At 43.2% G+C, this 21,474-nt stretch overlaps 1 protein-coding gene across 4 annotated transcripts in view; it reads left to right on the top strand.

Moving 5' to 3' along the window:
• Positions 1 to 21,474, top strand: part of LOC107375399 (arginyl-tRNA--protein transferase 1) — a 91,604-nt gene that overhangs the window by 10,560 nt on the left and 59,570 nt on the right. For 2 of the 4 annotated variants that reach the window (XM_070542158.1, XM_015943890.3), the window contains exons 3-7: positions 2,084 to 2,146; positions 2,240 to 2,343; positions 2,466 to 2,675; positions 7,934 to 8,127; positions 16,138 to 16,266. In XM_070542158.1, coding sequence (XP_070398259.1) covers positions 2,084 to 2,146; positions 2,240 to 2,343; positions 2,466 to 2,675; positions 7,934 to 8,127; positions 16,138 to 16,266 — 700 coding nt within the window. Of the gene's footprint in view, positions 1 to 2,083; positions 2,147 to 2,239; positions 2,344 to 2,465; positions 2,676 to 7,933; positions 8,128 to 16,137; positions 16,267 to 17,157; positions 17,287 to 21,474 lie in introns of all 4 variants that reach the window. The other 2 variants (XM_015943891.3, XM_015943892.3) reach the window with 2 other exon arrangements.

Genomic DNA, 21,474 nt, shown 5'->3' on the forward strand with positions numbered 1-21,474 from the left:
TGCGTCTGCTCCATGTGCGTCACGAGTCACGACCAAAAACGTGCTGGAGTCGAGACTCTCCGAGTTCTACCGAACACCAACGAAAGCCTTGGCGGTAGCTCTATCGCCCATCATGCTTCTGAAACGTTCTGAAACAACGTCGACGCTGATTGGATACATTCCCATTCCTACCCTTTGATTTTCTTGTCAGCAATTGGACAACTGGTCCCGTCTTGTTTGGGCGATTGAAAAACAGCACACAGCCTCCATCGCTCGGCAGAGACCGGCAGAGAGCAATATATGTATGTATGTATGTATGTATATATATATATATATATATATATATATATATATATATATATATATATATATATATATATATATATATAATATATGATTTATTTTTGTTACAAAACACACAATTAACTTAGAATACGTGATTATTGTTAATTTTATTTATTTATTTTTTTAAAATAAAAATTAAAAACAGTGGGGAAACTGGGAGGGCGGCGCCCTATCGCCCTCTACTGGCCAGCCGCCACTGGGTGTCACAGTGTGAAAATTTAACCTCACGGTTATTGTGACCAAAATTACCACGGTTTTCGGTATTATCGCGGTATTTTTTTAAACGTGTTACATTTTCAGACAACTAAATAAACCCTGTATATCAGGAAAATATTGTCCTCAGTTTGTGTCTAACTTTTGCCTAAACTGTGTTATTTTGTAATTATGTTGTTTATTTGTTTACATTTTTTCCCTTTAGTCTTTAAAATACCAATATTTGCCCATAACTGTCATGTTTTGTCTGTTTGATGCCATCATTTAAAAAATATTAGATCAGATGATACTCAGTACTCAAGTAGCCTTCTAATCAGATACTTTTTTACCCTTACTTGAGTAATAAACCCTATATCAGGAAAATATCGTCCTCGGTTTGTGTCCTTCCAGTGAGCTTTGCAGATGTGGGAAAATGTCATCAGGCAGTAATCGTTGTTAAATTCATAATTATTCTCGGAGAGAGACCAACTCTTATCGGCCCCTGGGAGCCCCGTAATGCATAGCGTCATTTCAACATGGGGGTGTCCGGGACACGGTTTATATGCAGGTAGCGGCGCTGCGGCTGCTTTATGTAGCGACTCGTTGCGTTCTCCCTCAACCCAAATCCTCGGATCACGCATTTTAGCTAAAACGCTAACGTTAGCCTGCCTTGCGTTGACTGTAGAGTTGTGGGTGATGGTCACGCAGATGTGTCATGAGATTTGAAGCGTTGCTGCCTTTCACAGACACTTTTTCTGCACGTGCTGCAAACAGGATAGCCGTCTTCTATCAGCTGTCCCTCGGCATTCTTCAGATATCCAAAAGATGCCCGTACTTCCCACTTTGTCTTCTTTGAGGGATAATAAATGTCCTGAGCGCTGCCGTCTCCTCCTTTGGCCATTATTTCAGCTTTAGCTTGAAGAAAGTTTTGGTTGTAAACAACAAAGTGCGTATATGCCGCCGGCAACTTCAGCAGATGATACGGTGGCTGGTAAGGGTCACTGCGCCTACACCGCAGCCACGGTAAACCCACCAAGATAATATATTTTTTAAAAAATAAGACAGTTATTATTATTATTGTCAACTTTTTTTGCTGGGGTTTACCACTACATCGGTTACCGTGACAACCCTAGGTGCATCTGACCTTTTTTCCCCAGAGTATGACTTAAAGGCATTCATTCCTACTAGAAACCACTGGAAATGTATAAAATATGAGTGAAGGACCTCTGTAAATACCAAATTTCCTCGACCTCCAAGCCCAACTCACAAAAACCTTTAAAGCATCCCAGAGTCTACAAACACATTCAGGTGATGTTTGTGCTCAAATCAATCAAAATGTTTGTTTTGGTGGCATTGGTCACCTTTCTATTGAGGCTTTTCTGTGAATATCTAGAGTAAACAACAACAACAACGACCCTGACATCCCTGTTTTCCATATTTACCAATTGGTAGCCTGATCCTGTCTCTTGGTTTGACTCGGCCCCTGCTCACTAACTTATGGGCCTCATGAATGCAGCAAATGAATAATATTAAAATGCATTTAACAACTAACTTTTTTCTCCAACAGAAGTGGTAAATACGTTTACAAGCCCACGCTGAAGAAGACCTGCTGTCCACAGTACACCATCAGGTGGTTGTTTTTACTCATCTGTTTCCTCTAACCCTGCTGCCGTCGCAACTTTCTCCTTGTTTCAACCGTTTTCCAACTTTTTCCTGTGTCAAGATGTCATGCTCAGAAGTTTCAGCCTTCCAAATCCCACAAGAAAGTACTGAAGAAGATGAGCAAGTTCATATCCCAAGGGGAACTGCCAATTGGACGAGAAGACGGTGAGAAGATCAAACTTAAGTCCAGAATGCAATATTTTGTTACATTTAGGCACAACCCTATCAGCCTCGTGGCTGTGTGCTGCTCAGAGTTTCTGTAAGAAATATTGACTTTCTGTCTGCAGAGGAGCCAATGGACTCTGTGTGGAGTGAGGCTGGTCCACGGGAACCAACTAAAGCCTGCCAGTCAGACGTGACGTGTGCCGATATCACAGATATTCATCAGGAAGTACCAAAGTGTCCTCCTGTTGTAGAAGTTCAGGAGGAATTAGGAGACTCTTCAGCTTCAAGCTCTGAGAGCTCACGGAAAGATCCGGTGTATCTACCTAAACCAGGTACTGTTCCCCTTCAAGTGACGACAGTCAGTTTTGTCACTGTTAATATTAAAGCGGTCCTAGAATTTAAGACCACTGTCTAAAATATAATATTATTATATTTTTATTATTATTACCTTGTCGTTAAATCAAAGCAGCTTGGCATGTACCTGAGAAACGCTGTTTTTTGTTTTTTTCGGGCCGGTGTTACTCGTTGATCACCTGCTGCTGATGAGAGGATTTCTCCTGTCAGGAACAGGTGACCTGCTGCCAACCCTAACCCAACAGGCTTCTGTTCCTAGAAACACTTTCTATTCCCAGACTGTAGTGACCTGTTATTTATAATTTTATAATTAATGTTAAAGGGACTATAAGGAAGTTTGACAGTCAAAACATGTATAGAAATAATAAATGTCTTCTTCATACATTCTCCTGCAATGCCCTGGTCCTGTAGAAAGAGCCCTGGCATTTTTACTGTGATTGCCTGTTTTTCTGTAAAATCACAGAAAAAGAGAGATGCTCGGGTCGAGCAGGCTGCTTCATGCGCGTTCACGCTCAGGCATCGCCCGTAGCATTTGCTATCAGTAGCTTTAGCAGCAGAGAGAGAGGCAGTGCCACTTTGTCGCTGTTCCTAACGCCTAGTGACAAAGCTAGCTACATTTCTGAGGACCCTTAGCTACTTTCTGTAGAACGTTCTTCTAGATATTTCCTGCAAATTAGCAACAAAATAGCCATTTTCACTCCGAACCGTTCTTTGGTTCGACGTTGTTTCAGCTGTCATCAAGGATATAAAAGTTACAGATACTGTAAATGTTACTAGAGTGTAGCTCACCTTGTAAGATGTCTGACTCCCGTGCAGAAGACTTGGGTTTGATTCAGGATGTGAACATAGTTCATTTAGAGTTTCTTTTTTACATTAATGGTATATTTTTTACAGTAAGATGCCCAAATTTTTATTTGAGACTCGCCGAACGGCATTGAATTCACAGATAAATCAGACTAAATCAACTTTCATTTTGGAACAATTTTTTAAGCAAGGGAAGGGAATGATCTGAGCATGCAGGAGGACTGACCCATCATAAACCTTTGTCGGCTGTGCTGAAGAGAAAGCTACAGAACCAAATTATTTAATTAATTAGCTGCTCGTTCTCCTGTCCTCTGTCCTCCGGGCCACGCACACACACACACACACACACACCACACACACACCAACCACACACACACCACACACACACACACACACACACACACACACACACACACACACACACACACACACACACACACACGGGACTGTCTCAGCTGTTATTTTCGTTAAGGAGTGTGCACGTACATCATGCGTGCCTCGTGCACGAGCCTACTATTGAAGCTGCCGTTACGCTTTTGGCCTGAGGGGGCAGTCGCGAGCATAAAAATTCAAAACTCCGTAAAGTCCCTTTAAGTGAATGCACTAAACCCCAGAGGTGTGACCAAGTTACTGCTTTGCAAGTCACAAGTCTTTCCAGTCAAGTCTCGAGTCAACCAAGTCCAATGTTGTGAAAGTCCAAGTCAAGTCCTATTCTTTAACTTAGAGTTTTCTAGTCATGATCAAGTCATCTGTCCAACTTCAATTTAATGACGATGATAATAAATAAATCCCAGAAGTAAAGCTTCATTTATTTGCTCAAACAAGCAGGAAGTGCAACAGAAACTGATTATAAACAAAGTGCTGCTGCGTTTAGCAGAACATCACACCCAGAACGAAGGATTTATGATTTTTGTCCATGTCGTGCCCCTTTTGTGCTAAAATATCAAATATGCTCAAGTCATCATCAAGTCAACAGATGCAAGTCGCAAGTCACTGGCGTTCAAGTCCGAGTCAAGTCGTAAATATAGACTTTATCAAGTAGAGTCAGAAGTCCTTAAAATAATGATTCGAGTCCATGTCGCGTGTCTCGATTCCACACCTCTGGCACACCCACAGGTGATGGAAAATACGATTAAATAAGCCTGAATAACTTCCCCCACAGCTCAGCTCTGTTAGAAATAAGCAGATGTCTGCTAAAGATGGACAATATTAAACATAAAAAGTGTTCACAGACCACTGATCTTTTAATGAAGAAACAATGTTAATCATTTTTAATTTTAATGTTGATTTTATTTCATTTCTAAGTTTTGGATGTCTGTGAACATTACAGAATATACTGATTGGTGTAAATGCTACACACTATTATTAACAAGCCTGGATGTGTTTTGGTCTTATGTATAAAACTAGCGCCTAAAGCCCTGCAGCTATACTTAGTTTCTATAAACACCACCAACAAATACATAACAGCTGATTGGTTCCTTGGTAACTAGTGACATCAGTAAAGTTCTGGTACTGGGCAGCATGGATGAATCAGAGGATTTTGCTGTAGTCTGTGTTCAAAATGGATGAAAGACGGGACAGGATATGTAATCAAACAAATATAATATTGTAATACATGAACATGTTAAGATGCTTTATCACACATTCTCACCAGCCTGTAACTCAACTTTTTTATTCTCAAAATGCACCAGACTGATGCTTTTAAATATAAAATGTCATATTTAGTTTATTTATTACGTAAACTCTACTTTTTGCCAGTAGATGTCGCTGTCCACCCATATTAAACTCCTCCATGCAGCAGCCCGAAGGATTAGTTCATTGTTGCTTTGCTATTTTTTTGTTTTTAGGACTGTCTGTTTTGGTCTTGTCTTTCGGTTTGTTGTCTTCACTGTCCTGCACAGGATGTCGTCACTGCCAGGTTGTTATAATGGATTAATAACGCACACATAAAGAGATAATAACCCATTAGTCACATAGAACGGAGATTCTCACAAGTGACTTTGTTTCCCAACATCTCAAAAAATTAACACCCATTAATTAAAATCTCAGGAGAGCGAGAGCTTGGTGCTGGCGGGAGTCGACCCAGTGTGGTTCTACTGAGCCGGCGTCAGCTCCACAGCTCTGTTACGGCGTCAGAGTGACGAGCCTTTTCAGCAAAAGCGGAAGCCGGAGGATTTACTATCACCCCCGCCCCTCAATTTACCTTCAACTGAAAACACCTGGCCATATATTCCCTCTGTTTTTATGACTGAAGGCTTTATAACTGTGGGGAGGCTCCAGCTCGAGAAAACTCGACTCCCCACACCTCCTGTGCAGTCTCCGCAGAACAAGTCGATGCAAAAACGGAAGTGGAATCTGGTTTAATTACAGTATTTTTACAGAAATGGCCCATATATAGATCAGGATTTTATGAATGCTCACACACGGCAGCTTCCTGCTCCCACAGAAAGCAAATTGGGACTTTTTACGTGTTTACATGAAAGTCAGCAGTCGTTTTTAGATGGTTTACACTAAAATGTTCTTCAACATGTCCTGAACTTTCTGGAACTGGAGTGCGATCATCTGTTTTCAGTAGGAAGTCATCTGTCAGACTTGATCCTCACTAGTGGTACACACTGTCCTGAGTGTGTGACACTAAAAGGGAAAGTCTACGGTTTCTGTTGGAGAGCACGTAGATGAAATTCAAAGACATTTGAGAGAGAATCCCGGTTCAGACCTCCTTTTGTTGGTCACGCAGTCGAGAGGAGAAAGTTGGTCAGCGAGCTGATGGTGGCAGCTGGCACTAGTGCAAGCAGGAAACAGCCATCACTTCCTTATTGCTCCAAACAGGATGTGGGGGTGTAAACTGTTGACATAGGATGCCAGGAGACCTGCAGGGCTTGGCTGGAGCTCAAGAAGTTGTGGTGGGGAGGAGGAGGAGAATGAGGGGTGAGGACGGGAAGGGGGAGTCGCAGGGAGAAACAGAGATTTGGATGGTGAGTTTTTCTGAATGAAACCAAACAATCTCAGATAGATGTATACATTTTTGTTTGCATCTTTTTATTCACAGAAAACAAAAATGTTCTGTTTGTTGTTTCCATTTCTTCATTATAGATGTACGCTAGCTAGCTGGGTCACATTCATGCACTCTACGTCATGTAGATAAAGATGAGTAGAGTCAGACTTAATGATCATAACTAAAGATTCATGTTCTGAATCAAAGATTCAAGCTGGAGAACAGGGTTAAGTGCCTTACTAAGGGTACCGTATTTTGGTCTGCTCGGGGACCTGCACCTGCTGATGACATCACACTACGCCAACGCAACCTAGACAAAATACACAGCACACCAATTTTTACCCAGCTAAGCGGTAAAATTAATATTACTCTGCCAACAAAGCTCTCAAAATAATTCATATGTGAACTTTTGCATGCATTTTTATAATTAATATCCTTGAATAAGTATTCTTCTGTACACACCATTTGTTTGTATGTTTTTTTTTTTGACATGTTCAATAAAGTTCTTTTAAAATAGCGTCTCACTTTGAGGGAATTCCCAAAATCTAATTTCTCCCATGTGAAAGAATGAATTTGAGTATATATACATTTATTTATTAATGGTGCGATTTATTGGACCAAGTATCAGTCACAACAGTAATGATGAATTTCTTTGTAAATGTCAGCCCTTTTTCCTACGAAGGAGTGCTACAACCTGCAGAAACCACAACCCCTGGTGGATCTGGCTAACAGAGCACAGTATGTGCTCACGTCTGGATCAGCCAATCGCATCAGTCCAAGTATTGGTTCACTGAGTAAAAAGTCAGAGCATAGCGAGAAAAGTGGACAAGTCCAGAAAAAAAGAGGACAGAATCATCAACGCAGTCCAGCGGCTTCGGATAAGTGTTTTTGAACTCTAAATTGGAAGTTAATGTTGGACAAAGCTCAGTTCACTTTTATAAACACAAACAGTTATCGTCAAAGGAATCACAGGTGTTGGACTGTACCATTTTAGGCACAAGTGTTGGACTGTACCATTTTAGGCACAAGTGTTGGACTGTACCATTTTAGGCAGGATACTGACAACTTCAGCTAAAGTGACTGGGCTTCTAAGGGTGCTCGAAAGCCTTGAATAGACTTGACAAGATGCTTTTAGGATAAATGTTAGCTGAAGTCTGTTTTGAAAAGATAATTTTTACTTCTTTGATGGAGGTGAAGTATAAGTTCTGAGCATATTTGTGCCTTCATGGATGCCCGTCACAATTAAGGTGCTGGAAAATCTTGAACTCACCTTGAAACTGCCTGAAAAAGCTCGAGTTTAAATTGGAATAAATCTAAGAAACCCAAATAAGAGCATTGCTTTTATTTATTTAAATAAATGTGAGACTTTGATCTTCCAGAAGAAAAAAGTCCATAAACGTTTTTTTCCCCTCTTCTGTTTCCATGTTTGGGTTCCAGGGAAGGGAGCGGATCCAAACCGGCCACCATGTAGGAAGGCTAAAGACTTAAGGAAGGAGCGCCGACTTCAAAAGGATCAGATTAGACAACATGCTGATGTTCCCAATCCCAATCCCACTCGAAGCAACCAGCCTAAATCATTAGAGGACTTCATCAGGGAGTCTTTGGGGGATGACGCCTCTCATCAGCTCGAGGTGAGCAGAAATCATGAAGTTTCTGCCTTTCTCATCTCTTCTTCGGAACACTAGTCTGTCATTAGGAAGTAGTTCTTTTGGTTTAGCCTTCACTCACCGCGCTGCTCGTCATGCGTTAGCTGAGAGCTCCACGGCCGCAGTGACTTCACCATGAACAGAGCTGAGGTGCACCAAGTTTGAATTGGACCAAATGACAGGTGCACCACTTTAACTGATGACCGTTAATCCACTAAGCTGTTATGAAAGGATGGAGAATGGAACAGTTGGTCTCTGGTCTCTGTCCCCCTGAGACCAGCTCGACAACTTCCCAACCAGTTAAAGTGATTTTTAAAATAAATTTGCATGCAGTTTATCTAATCTGGTTTCCCTCCACAGACCAAAAGCATGCCAGTTAGGTTGGCATTCCTAAACTGTCCCTGTGAGTTTGTCCTGGGTGTCCCCACTAAAGACCCAGTCGGTGCTGGAGGCGGACACCAGCTGCCAACTACCCTACTGGGGTTTAAACCAGGATTTCACTGAGCTGTTCAATGTTGCCGTAAAGTCCACAACTTTTTCGCTGGAATCACCGGTTAGCTACATCACGTGGGGCTCATGAGATGTCAAACACGTTGTGATATTCTGGAAAAACGTCTTGCTGCAGTTTTAGCCTGATTTATACTTCTGTCTGTGTCGGTATGAAGACACTCAACACCATTATGCGTGGGCGTAAGGGCTCCGGCGGTCTCGCAGAGGCTGACGGAGACATGCCCAACCTTTTAACTATTCGTGGAAAGCGACGGAGACGGCGAGCTTGAGGCTGGTCAGGACGCCGCTTCCTTTAAAGTCATCAAAAGCACCGCCATTGTCCCTTTCAAAAATAAAACCGTATTTGGCAGCAGCCACGGAACAGATGGGAGAAGGCCTTGTGGAAATGTCCAGAAATATGAACGTTTATTCGCCCGTGACTGAAGGAGTACGGAGATACGCAGCAAGCATTTTAATCATGGACGGGAAACGTGAGTTTAGAGGTGCCGATCGCACGAAGAGGTGCAGGAGAATGAAGGAGAAATTCATCTGTCCTAAAAAGTCTCTGAAATACATAAAAACAATGTAAAGACAAGAGTAAATACACTATCTTGGACCAGATATGTGCCTGTAAGGCAAAGAAGCTCAATTACCGTAAATCCTCTAATACAGGCCGGTATTCAATTAAAGGCCGGGTCTCCAATTTTGGCCGGTGTCAAAGTCAGCGGAGGTAAATAATGGCCGGTCTCTTATTGTGGCCGGATGGAATGTGGTAACACGCAAGTACGAGCGTCCCAGCAGCAGAGTTATAGTTCCCAAATCAACCAGCAGGAGGCAGTAGGGGTTCACGCAGACCTTCAGTAGGTTTTTTTTCAACGCTTTGTAACGCTACAGACATGATCCTCTATCATGCTCCTACCACACAGAGTCACGGTGTCAGTTAACCATGCTAATTCAACCCGCTCCACAGAACACACATCACCTTCCCTGTGGCTTACATAACACTCACACAACACGCAAATCAGCACATAGGAACTAGCAGAACGATAGGAAACACATATAACACAATACCCAGAATGCACCTGGCTTACAACCCCAGCCAGGTCATTACACTATCAAGAGAACGTGCTGATTACACTGCAGAACACTCTGGAGAGCAGCAGTAGGGGGTGTATGAACTACAGTAATCCCTCGTTTATCGCGGTAGATGCGTTCCAGACCTGGCCGCGATAGGTGAAAATCCGCGAAGTAGGGACTCCCAGCATGCCCCTCGCGGGGATTCCCTCCACGTCGCACCTACGTCACAAACCGCGGCTATAAACCAAACGGAAGTCGTCTTTCCAGCTCACCACTCAGTCATCGTTTCTTCAGATTCATGATCAGAGTTTCCAACCTACCAATCAATCCAACGAACTATCAGCTCATAGTAAGTTATCTTACTTACTTCTGGAAAGCCCGGCATTTCCGTGTCACTTCGTTGACGCTCGAACGCTCGGGGGTTTCCTAGAGCAGCCGGTGTTGTGCCATAAATCGACTCGCTGCCAAAAAATGATTAGCCACTAAAGAAAGGAAGGGGAAAAAAATCAAATCGCTGGAGAATTGTTTATTTACATTTATACAACGTTTACATTCAATACAGGGCGCCATTTTACATAGTTTATTTATTTTTTAGTATCAAGGCTGTAAAGAAAGCCAGTTCTTACCACAAACCATTTTTCAATAGCAAATATTGCAAAAAGGATTAATATATCCTCATTGTGAACGTTTAAGACAAATAGCAACACTTAAAACAACTTCCGAACTGGAAAAAACTAAGCTAATCATTTTTTGGCAGTGAGTCGATTTATGGCACAACACCGGCAAGCAGGGAGCGCTCAGCTGTTTTCGCGGTCGGTAGATCTGCCTCCTGAGCACGGCCACAGTAACAATCAGGTGTCGCCACCTCAAAAACTAATTTAACACGCGATCGTTCATGTCAGTTCATTTCTTTTAATGTTTTCTGTCTTTTATTTGCGCCTGATGCGTTTCGCTGCATGCTGTGGAGTGGGGCGCTGCGGGCATCACCTTGTCCTCCGACGCACCGATCACTGATACGGCCGCCAAACAGCGAGCGCTCCGCTGTTTTTGCGGTCGGTAGATCTTTTAGAACTGCAGTTCAAAGGTAACTCATGAGGTGAATATATATGAACCCAGGTAGCAGTTTTTCTTTAGGATTGAGAGGAGATGCAGGAAGATAATAAACAGACAGGACAGAAAAATAGTCAAATAAAAACAAGTTAGTTTTTGTACCTGGTGGTTGCAACAAACAGGCACCGTTGAAGGTAATCAGAAGTGAGGAACAGAAAATGAAATAATTATTTTAATGTTTAGAGCAGCAGGAACTCCGAGAGGCTGCAGGCGCATCAGTGAGTTTGCGGCTGCTGCGCAGGGGGAGGGGGGAGAGGGCTGAAGCAGGGGGAGGGGGGAGAGGGCTGAGGCAGAAACTACCGTTGTTAAAAGAAATGTGTTTAACTTTGAAAATGTGGGCGCAATTTTAATTGTCAAAGACTCCAGTGGACCATTAGTTCATTTTGCTCAAATAGAAATAGAGGCCTGCCTCTAATACTGGCCCTCCTTCCAATAAAGGCCTGGAGCTTGATGAGCTTGAGTCAAATACAGGCCCGGGCCTGTATTAGAGGATTTACGGTATGTCCCTGGTCGTTCCTGATTTAGTCGTTCAAAGTTATGCTTTTAAAAACGGTAAATTACGTGTTATGAAATAATTTATCTAGAATGTTATTGTTGTTGAAGGGAATAAAAACTTGTGTTACATAAAACTGCAGAGATTAAAGGGACATTTGTTGTTCTTTTGGTTTCATGGTAGGCTTACTTTTGCCTTATTTAGGATTCTTTTCATGTGTTCATTTTCTTTCCGGTAATTGCTGTCGTGTCTAAAATAAGTGATCCCGCCAAGGTGCTTTTGGCAGCTGTTACGTCTCCGACATGAGTTGGTAAAATGTGAAGGATGGGGATAACATAAAAACTGGCGGCGGAGTTTAAAATGGGTTTATTTGTACAAAAAGGTATTAAAAACACAAGCAAACAGATGGCGAGCATTATTAAGATAATGCTAAACTAAAAACACTCTCAAAAAGGTTAACATTAAAACAGCAGTTACAACATTAAAAACACCTGGTTAAAACTTATTAAAAGTTTCACCAAAACAGAAGGTGTTTCTAAATCCACAAAGTTGATAAAAGTTCTAAAACAATTCATTGACATAAAACACCTGGTTAAAACTTATGATTAAAGTTTTACCGGAACAGAAGGTGTTTTAAAAACTTAAGTCAATAAAATTGCAACAAACGAAGTTAACCTTAAAAACCAACGAACACAAGATCCCACAGGATCGCTCAAGAGTTTAACTATAAAAGTTAAATCATCAAAACGAAGGCTCGAACGAACAAAGGGGTTAAAATAAAACAAATCATGGAGGACAGCAGAACCCCTGCACTGCTGTCTCCCAGACTGCTGAAGGCTCAGCCTTTTTATCCTAGGTGTGGCTCATCAGGAGGATTCAGCTCAGCTGTGCTCCTCAGCAGCCTGGAAGAGAGGAGGAGGAGGGGCGGTGTCCAGTCAATCACCAGAGCTGGGTGATCCTGGCTGCTTTTCCCCTCTTCAGGCTGGCAGCCGTGACAGCAGCTAAAGAGGACAACTACAGTGTTGAGGAGAGGTGGTAAATGTTCAGCTGGGCGGTGATTTTCCACCACCAGGGTTCAGTATAATAACACGATGCTGAGCTCCGAGGCTCTGTAGGAAACAGGAACTGTCCATCTTCTGTGCAATAGTCCCAAAGGTTTTTCCGACTTTCTTATAAATGTTAAAAAACTAAGTAAAAACGGAATTAATCAAAGTTAAACTTGGCTTCTGCTGAGAACGGGCAGATTATATAATCTATGTTGATGAAACATCTCCTAATCTGGATCAAAGTGTCAAAATAGACAAAAGTTTAGATTTGGATTCTCTGGTTCCTTACGAGTGTTTTGGTTCTGATGAGAGAGGGAGCGAGAGAGGCCATTTTTAATCCAAGTCAAACAAACCTCAGGTTCAGCATCCCGCTCTTCCCACAGATTCATTTGGCCCCGCCCCTAGGGCCGACAGAAGTTTCCAACTGAAGAGGCGTCTAATTAAAAGTGGAGCGGCAGGATGACGGTCTCAGCCTGTGTCACATTAGTGACACCCAGATGACTTGTTTCCTTTCTAAGGGTCTTCCTGATGCTCTCCGCTCTTCTTTATAGCATTGCACCAATCACATAAAAAAGTGAATTCTGTCACGATACGGTAGGAGGAGGTCGGACCCAAAATGCAGAAACCCAGAACGACTCGAGGCAGGAGAGGCTGTAAGAAAAAACTTCCTTTTATTAAGGAGGGTGAGCAAAATCCAAAAACCTGAGAAACCAGAGGGGGACCAAAACAACGCTGACAACATCAATGGACCGACAACACAGAGAGACACAGGCAGGGTATGTCTACAGACGCTGGGTGATAGGAGACGAGGGGCAGGTGTGTGGGAAATGGGCACAGGCGAAAACGATGAACTAAAGCCGGGCGGACACTGTGTGACTTTTTCACTCGTAGCACTCAGCTTCAGCTCAAACTGTACGACTTCCTCGCAGGGCAGATCTCACGAGTCATGCGCTCACACTGCACGACCCAGTTCTCGCATGCGACCCGACTGCTCACACTGTACGTCTGGTAGCAACACGTCGGCCCTAAAAATGTGCTAAAAATAGCAGTTTTTACTCAACACGTCTGACTTTTTTGTCTTGTTTTGCCTGTTGTCCTTCGGGAGTGCTGCAGGAGGACACACAGGGATTTATGGGGGTTGGATGAGGAAAACGAAATAAAGAAAGTAAATCTGTGTTTTGTGATCAGTTTAATTTGACATGAACACGACAAACACGCTTTCTTGACAATCTTTGTGAGTAAAAAACGTGTAGAAATAAAAACAAACAACGTGTGTTATTAGGGAACAGCGGGGAGCGGCGTTGATGCAGGATTGTGCATGCGCCGTGAGCGGTTCTGATACTTTTTGGGTCGCAGCCGCTCGCAGCGCCGCTTCAACAGTGCGATACCCTCACGAGGGACGAGCAAAATATTAAACACGCCAGAAGTCCGTGCGAGCTCACGATTGCTGATCGGCGGCTGGTCACGTGGTGTTAATCGCCTCTCGTAACCCCTGTACACTACACGACCGCTCGGCGCAAAACTCGCCCCGATGTCGTGGATTCTCGCACGACTGGAAAATCGGCTCAAAAGAGTGAAAAAGTCGCACAGTGTACGCCCGGCTTAAGGAGAAGCAGAAATAAGCAGAGGAACAAACCAAATGTAATCCTGAAAACCAAAGCTACTGAAATAACCAAACTAAACTAAAAACATAATAGAAACAAAGACGCAGGGCGATCTAAAAATAATAAAATGAATGATCTAAGTGGGGAAAGGAAACACACACTCTAAAGGAGACAGGAGAACCAAAAGGTCGGGAGAATGGAGAACGTGAGGGAAACCAGGAGGGAGCTGGGGACAAATTCAGCCTCTTTTTACGGTTTAAGACAGTTTAAGGTTTCTGCTTGAAGTTGACAGGATGACCTCAGATTTAATCACCTCTAGTTTAGCCGCCACTCAGGATGTGACTTCTGATATTGATGTGCTGGTGAAAGCAGGTTTCATATCAAAGGGCAACATGAATTATTAAAATAGCCCAAATTAAAATATTGGTTTAAAGCTCTGCTGTGTAATAACTCTGCTCTTGGACAACATGGTGAAGTCACTGAAATGAGCTCATAAATGGCTGAAAGCAGACGTTTTAGGCAGATGGGAACAAATGCTGTAAAGAAATGTTGCTTTCATAAATATAAATGAAACCATTTTCATATGTAGGTTGAAAAAGTGAGGTCATAGAAGATGGTTTGGTTAGACTGAGCACAGCAGCGCGGAGGTCTGTGGCTGCTGTAGTCAACCCAGGAAGTGTGGAGCGGCAGACGAAAGGCACATCAGGCTTTTCCTCCCTTTCAAAATCAGAAGCTGTCCAACTGCGCCATTATCTGAGCCTTGGCAGAAATCTGGACAGGTGTGGTTGTCGTATAGGAAATGTGGCCAAAAAGCCACTTCTCCAACATGGAAACGAACCCAATTTACTCGGCTGTGCAAAAAAGCATCAGGAACCGAGGCGGCGGCAGGTGTTCTGGGTTGATGAGTTCAGAATGAAATATTTGGCTTCAGCAGAAGGAAATTTGTTGACCAAAATGCTGTAAAGTAGAACGATAATGACGGCCTGCAGGCAGCAGAGGAGCTTGGTGAAGGTTTGGTCTTTAATCATCTCCTCAAAGCAGTTGCCACCAGAGTGACGAAATTCATAGGGTCCAGAAGAACCAACTTCAGGGTAATTTAGGAGTCTTGGTAGTGATGTCATGGATCCCGTATCCCTACATCAGAGTGTGTCTGACTGCATGGTGGAGCGATTGGAGACCGAACAATCCTCCCAAGATCTGTGGTTGGATTTGTAAAGGTGTGGAACACTGAACACCCATTTTTAATTATTATTTCTGATTATAATTAATCATGAGTTTTTCATGCAGGCTGAACATGACAATGGTCTCCTACACCTACCTCCTGCATCAGCTTCTGATAGAAAACAGACGGTGAAACTCCAGGATTAGAAAATCCTGACAGATTTACGTCACGCTGTCACTTAACATTCATGGACTCACCCGTCTGGACTCATGATGGGGGAAAGCTCTTGGTTTAGCGTCCAGGGAACCGCAGAGAATGTCTCGACTAGCAGAAGCTAACTGTTAGCATTAGCAACTTCACCACACAGCAGAATTCCTCCAGGCTTGTGTTATTTGTGGAGATAAAATATCAACATTGCAGAGATGACGAGTCAGTGGTAGTCGTGTTGCTGTTAGCCAATCCGGGGCGAGGTGTCCAAATATCAGGAAATAAGACTTCAAATCCTGGCGCAGAAGCTCAGCTGCGATGTGGGTCACTGCTACTTCCTGGAAATGGTGCTCTGGTATATGTTTCCCCCCAGAGAACGACTTGCAAGGCATTCGTTCCTACTAGAGACTGCTGCAGATGTATTGATTACACGAGTGAACCACACCTTTAAGATCAGCCAAGTTCCTCTTGAAAACTAAACCCGTTTACCTGAGGGAGCTGAAGCTGATTGAGATTTGTTTTCTGCTGCTCGGTAAAAATAAAAAGTTGTGAAAGCGTTCTTGCAGCATAGTCATCCCACACCTGCCTAAAGCTTCTGCACATCAACATGTTATAGTGATGTTTTCTCCTGTAAATAAAACCTGCTGTGTTGGCGTCGCCTTTTGAATCTGCAGGTTTTGTTTGTTTTCTGTCTCTCCTCTGTTTCTTCACACTCTTACCTTCATTTTCTGTTTTTTATTATCACATTCACTACGTGTTCCTCTGGTTTTGATATTAACTCTTTATCTGCCCATATTCTTTTCGAAGGTGAGGCTAGTGCGCTCCAATCCCCCTAGCCCGCAGTTCAAAGCCTCTTTCGACGCCTCCTACCAGGTGTACAAACTCTACCAGATGGCCATTCACAAGGATCCTCCTCACAAACCCTCCGAGAGCCAGGTCAGAGGGTGGGGGTCATAGGTCAACTCTCTTTTAACCAGCGAGGGCCAGCAGCTCTGGGATTCTTTTTGGTTCCTTTCAGGACTTTGTATCTTAATCTAAAAATAAAAAAAAGATAAATGCTTAGAAAATATTTGGATTAAAAGGAGTTTGCTTGCTTTTTTCTCTCAATAACTTATAACGTGGGATTTATTGGGATTTCTTTCCATAATTTTCCCCACTTTTTAAACAAAGTTTAAATTCTGGTCTCTCGCATGTAAAATAGATTAAATTTAATAGAATTTTTTGGCTTAAATTTAACATTACCATGTGGTAAGCATGCTGGGATTAAATAATTTGTATGAATGTGAGTTGGAACTGAAGGAGAAATGTTTCCATGCAGCAGGGTTGAGAACGGCGTTTCTCCAGCTGAGTCGTGTCTCGAGTGTGAGGAGGCCGTTTGTCAGGTGAACCCTCCCGTGTTGTCCATCAGCATCTTTCTTCCAATTATCCCGCGTATCCAAACTGGAATCTAATTCAGATCTTGTTGTGAGCTTTTTGTGCGTGAAATATCGTTTAATATCTTTCTAAAAAAAATCTGTAGCTGGGTTAACCTAGCTCACTCGAGGATTCAGGATCACACCGGCGTCAAGTAGCTGACCTGTCTGAGGAACCTGTGGTGAAAGCGGGGTAGTGCACTAGCCTCATCCTCAAGCGTTTCACCAGCCTCCTAGAATCTGAGTTTTCCTTGTGCGAGACTTTCCTGCTGCTTTCAGCTCCCCTTTGGACTCATGACCGACGCGCTCGTTTTCCATTTCAAATCAAGCCTGTAACCAATCACAGCCAGTGTAATCCTTGTCTATCTTCATAATTGCCCTTCCACATCCTCTCCTTCACCCCTTGTGCTCGAAGGTGAGGTTAGTGCCCGTGAACTTTGAGGACCCTCAGTTCGCAGTGTCCTATGAGCAGTCGGTGGCGCTGTACGCCCGCTACCAGATGGCCATTCATGGTGATGACCCCAGCGAATGTAGTGAGAGTGAGGTACTGCATGGTTATTATTCTACACATGTGTACTTAATTCACGTATCTGTATTTGGTCTAATTTAGCTCCTTAGCTTGTTGGTATGAAGGGAAGTTTGTACTAGGGCCGCACCGATGTTGATGTCAGATATTTATACTGCTGTCATGGTCGATAACTGACATTTACTGATATTATTAATATATTTGTCTACACTTTCCGTACCATGTCAATGCAACCAAATTGTCTGTCAAATGCCCAAACAAACACTACACCCCCACCCCAAATAGATGCAAACTGCAGCAAGATGAAAATGAACTTGTCAGTTTTGCTTCTCAAACCACTTCTGTTATGTTAAAAAAACATCGGCTCATACCAACATTGATGCCGACATACCGTGCCTCCCTAATTCCGTTACAGATGTGACATTTAGACCAACAAATCAGTTAAAATAAAGACGTAGAAGAAGCAAAATGTTCTAAATTACTGAGCATGTATAGCTGCTTTTATTTCTTCACTTTATGCATAAGAAACATTTATATCGTCTAGTCAGGATACAGGGATCCTGGACAGCCTGAGAGAGCTTTTTGTCCCTCTGGGCTGGAAAAACAGCCTCCTCCACACACTCCTGCCAGCAGGCTGCTGTAAATTCACTAAACCTTCTAGCTTGTAAAAGTAAGGTAATTATTAAATAATGGAAGCTGTCAGATTGGGCAGACTGTGGCAGATTTTTTCCTGGTGCCATAATGCCAGCGCTTTTAAAAGTGTGTGTGTGTGCGTGCGTGCGTGTGCGCGGCTGGAGTTAATGACCATACAGTAATAGGATAGTTTAGGAGTGACACCTAGAGCATTTATATGTAATATAAAGGTGTGGAACTGCACCAACAACTGTGCTGTTTGTTGAGTTTTTGGAAAGGAAAGTAATTTTTTTGTTGAATTTGTTTTCCATGTTGGGTTCTTGCTGAATGTAGTGTTGTGTAAAAGCTCCGGGTGAACTAAGGTTGTGTTAATTACTCTTTAAAGGCAAGCCTTCTTATTTGCTTGGAGATCTGTGCAGTAGTAGTGATTTTAAACTACACCATCATGTGCGTGGCATTCATTACAGCTTTCATTGTGTGATGAAGATGGACAACAGTTTAATTTTCGTTCCTTTTTTTCTCGTGCCCTGTCTGGCTGTAAAGCAATCGGAACTGATGTCCGAGTGCTAAGAACAAACCTTACAGTATAACGCCCGGAACACACCTGCTGCGAAACGGATCACTCACGAAGTTCGCGTGCTGCCCGTTGCTCCTCTGTTCACATCAGGCGAGAATTTCCGATGAGCGCTTCTGCTCGTGCATTCCGTTTTCCAGGTAAACCTTCAGGCCACATTCATCGGTCCCTCGATTGCAACCAGTCGTCCTGTCCTTGCAGTTGAAAAACATCCCCACAGCATGATGCTGCCACCGCCATGCTTCACTGTGGGGACTGTATTGGACAAATGATGAGCAGTGACAGGTTTTCTCCACGCATCCGCTTAGAATTAAGGCCACAACTTTCCATCTTGTTCTCGTCAGACCAGAGAATCTTATTTCTCACCATCTCTGGGTCCTTCAGGTGTCTTTTAGCAAACTCCACGCACCCTTTCACGTGTCTTGCACTGAGGAGAGGCCTCCAGTGGGTCACTCTGCCATAAAGCCCTGACTGGTGGAGGGCTGCAGTGATGATTGACTTCCTACAACTTTCTCCCATCTCCTGACTGTATCTCTGGAGCTCAGCCACGGTGAACTTTGGGTTCTTCTTTTCCTCTCTCACCAAGGCTCTTCTTCCCTGGTAGTTCAGTTTGGCCAGGCAAGCAGCTCTAGGAAGCATTCTGGTCATCCAAAACGTCTTTTATTTAAGGATTTTGGAGGCCACTGCGCTCTTAGGAACCTTAAGTGCAGCAGAGATGTTTGTGTGACCATAGCCAGATCTGTGCCTTGCCATCATTCTGTCTCTGAACTCTTCAGACAGTTCCTTTGACCTCATGATTCTCATTTGCTCTGACATGCATTGTGAACTGTAAGGTCTTAAGCCGGGCGTACACTGTGCGACTTTTTCACTCGTACTACTCAACTTCAGCTCAAACTGTACGACTTCCTCGCAGGACAGATCTCACGAGTCATGTGCTCACACTGTACGACCCAGTTCTCGGAGGCGACCTGACTGCTCACACTGTACGTCTGGTAGCAGCACGTCGGCCCTAAAAATATGCTAAAAATAGCAGTTTTTACTCAACACGTCAGACTTTTTTGTCTTGCCTGTTGTCCTTCGGGAGCGCTGCAGGAGGACACACAGGGATTTATGGGGGTTGGATGAGGAAGACGAAATAAAGAAAGTAAATCTGTGTTTTGTGATCAGTTTAATTTGACATGAACACGACAAACACACTTTCTTGACAATATTTGTGAGTAAAAAACGTGTAGAAATAAAAACGAACAGCGTGTATTATTAGGGAAATAGCGGGCGAGCGGTGTTGATGCATGATTGCGCATTCACCGTGAGCGGTTCTGATACATTTTGGGTCAACAGTGCGATACCCTCACGAGGGACGAGCAAAATATCAAACACTCCAGAAGTCCGTGCGAGCTCACGATTGCTGATCGGTAGCTGGTCACGTGGTGTTAATCGCCTCTCGTAACCCCCTGTACACTACACGACGCTCGGCGGAAAACTCGCCCCGGTCTCGTGGATTCTCGCACGAGTGGAAAATCGGCTCAAAAAAGTGAAAAAGTCGCACAGTGTCCACCCAACTTAAATCATCACATTTTTTTTGTAGAATTAAAGTAAAGAGCTACGTGTTCATGTTTTGATGGAACATTTGGTGCCTACTGCTTCTGACAAAGTTGGGTCATTTACTGACTTTGGAGGTATTTCATAATCCATTAAGGTATTACCTCGGGACACAATCCGGATTACTCGGCCTGGTTCCTAGCCATACAATAAGAAAAATTGTGTGTGTGTATCACAGTTAATGTCACCCCGCCAAGTCCGTCCAGTGATTAGTCCGTATAATTTCGTAATGGGGGAAAAGCTTTGTTTGTTTAAGGATGTGTGCATTTCCTGGCAGACCATGACTGGAAGGGAGCCAGAAATATTTCCCCCCTCATCTAGCGTCGGTTTTGTGACTGAGTGGAAGCACGCACTAATAGCTGTTTAGACGCACACACAAGTACACACTCCATCACTTAGTGGTCTTTAAAGTATTGTGCTGAGCCATGAATCGTAGCATCTGGACATCATTTTCAGGAAAACATCCTGGTAGAGTGTCCTTATTTGGTGTAAAGGAAAAAAATGTATGGGAAAGATGAGAAGTTGCAACATCTTGGTGGATTATGGAAATATGTCAGTGAGGCCATCCCATCTATCAGGAGCATACTGAATCTTTGTTTCCATGAAACAATGAATTCAAGACTCTGCAGCTCCTTCAGTTTGGCTGATAAACTTAAGTTAAGCAAAGACGGCAAAGGATTTAGAGTTGTTTGTGTTACCTACAGCGTTAAAGAGTCAATACAGGCACTTTGTCTCTCAGATAAATACAGCAGTTTGAGCGCGCCGAGATCATAAAGACGAGACGTCTAAGTAGCAATTACGCGTAAGCTGGTGTGCGAGTATAAATATAGTGTATGTGTGTGTGTGTTTGTGATGGCTGCTTGCACGCCTTAATTGTACACAGATGGGTGTTTACTGTAAGAAAGGGAGAGTTGGAGACGTTCAGATAGGCTCCATGTGTTGTTGCACATGGGCTCGTTCCAGAAACGTCTGCATCGTCTGTTTTCATGTAGCTCGTTATCTGCTGTTTTATTCAAGATGGACAAAAAAAAAACAGCTTCCATTGAAGTAATGCTTTTGTTATCTTGCTCTCGATTGACTCCGCCTTCACAGATTTTATCTCTTGCAGTGATTGGTACTCAAAAAAAGTTTCCGCGTTGGCCGTTTTAGGGCCTTGCGGTAACCGAGGAGAAGGGATTGACTGAGAAATGATTGTTCAGAATGTTCAAATGTGTAAAAATGAAAGGTGCAACGTTATACCACAAGGTCATTTTGGGATTCTCATTTACACTCTCACGAAAACAGCAGCCAGTAAGTGTTGTCATCTAATCACTGCAGCAGTTGGTAAACTCTTCAGGTTTAATTTGTGTGTGTGTGCGTGCGTGCGTGCGTGTGTGCGTGCGTGCGCATACGCAACAGTT

This window comes from Nothobranchius furzeri, chromosome 12 (assembly GCF_043380555.1).
Source record: "Nothobranchius furzeri strain GRZ-AD chromosome 12, NfurGRZ-RIMD1, whole genome shotgun sequence".
Taxonomy (NCBI): Eukaryota; Metazoa; Chordata; class Actinopteri; order Cyprinodontiformes; family Nothobranchiidae; genus Nothobranchius; species Nothobranchius furzeri.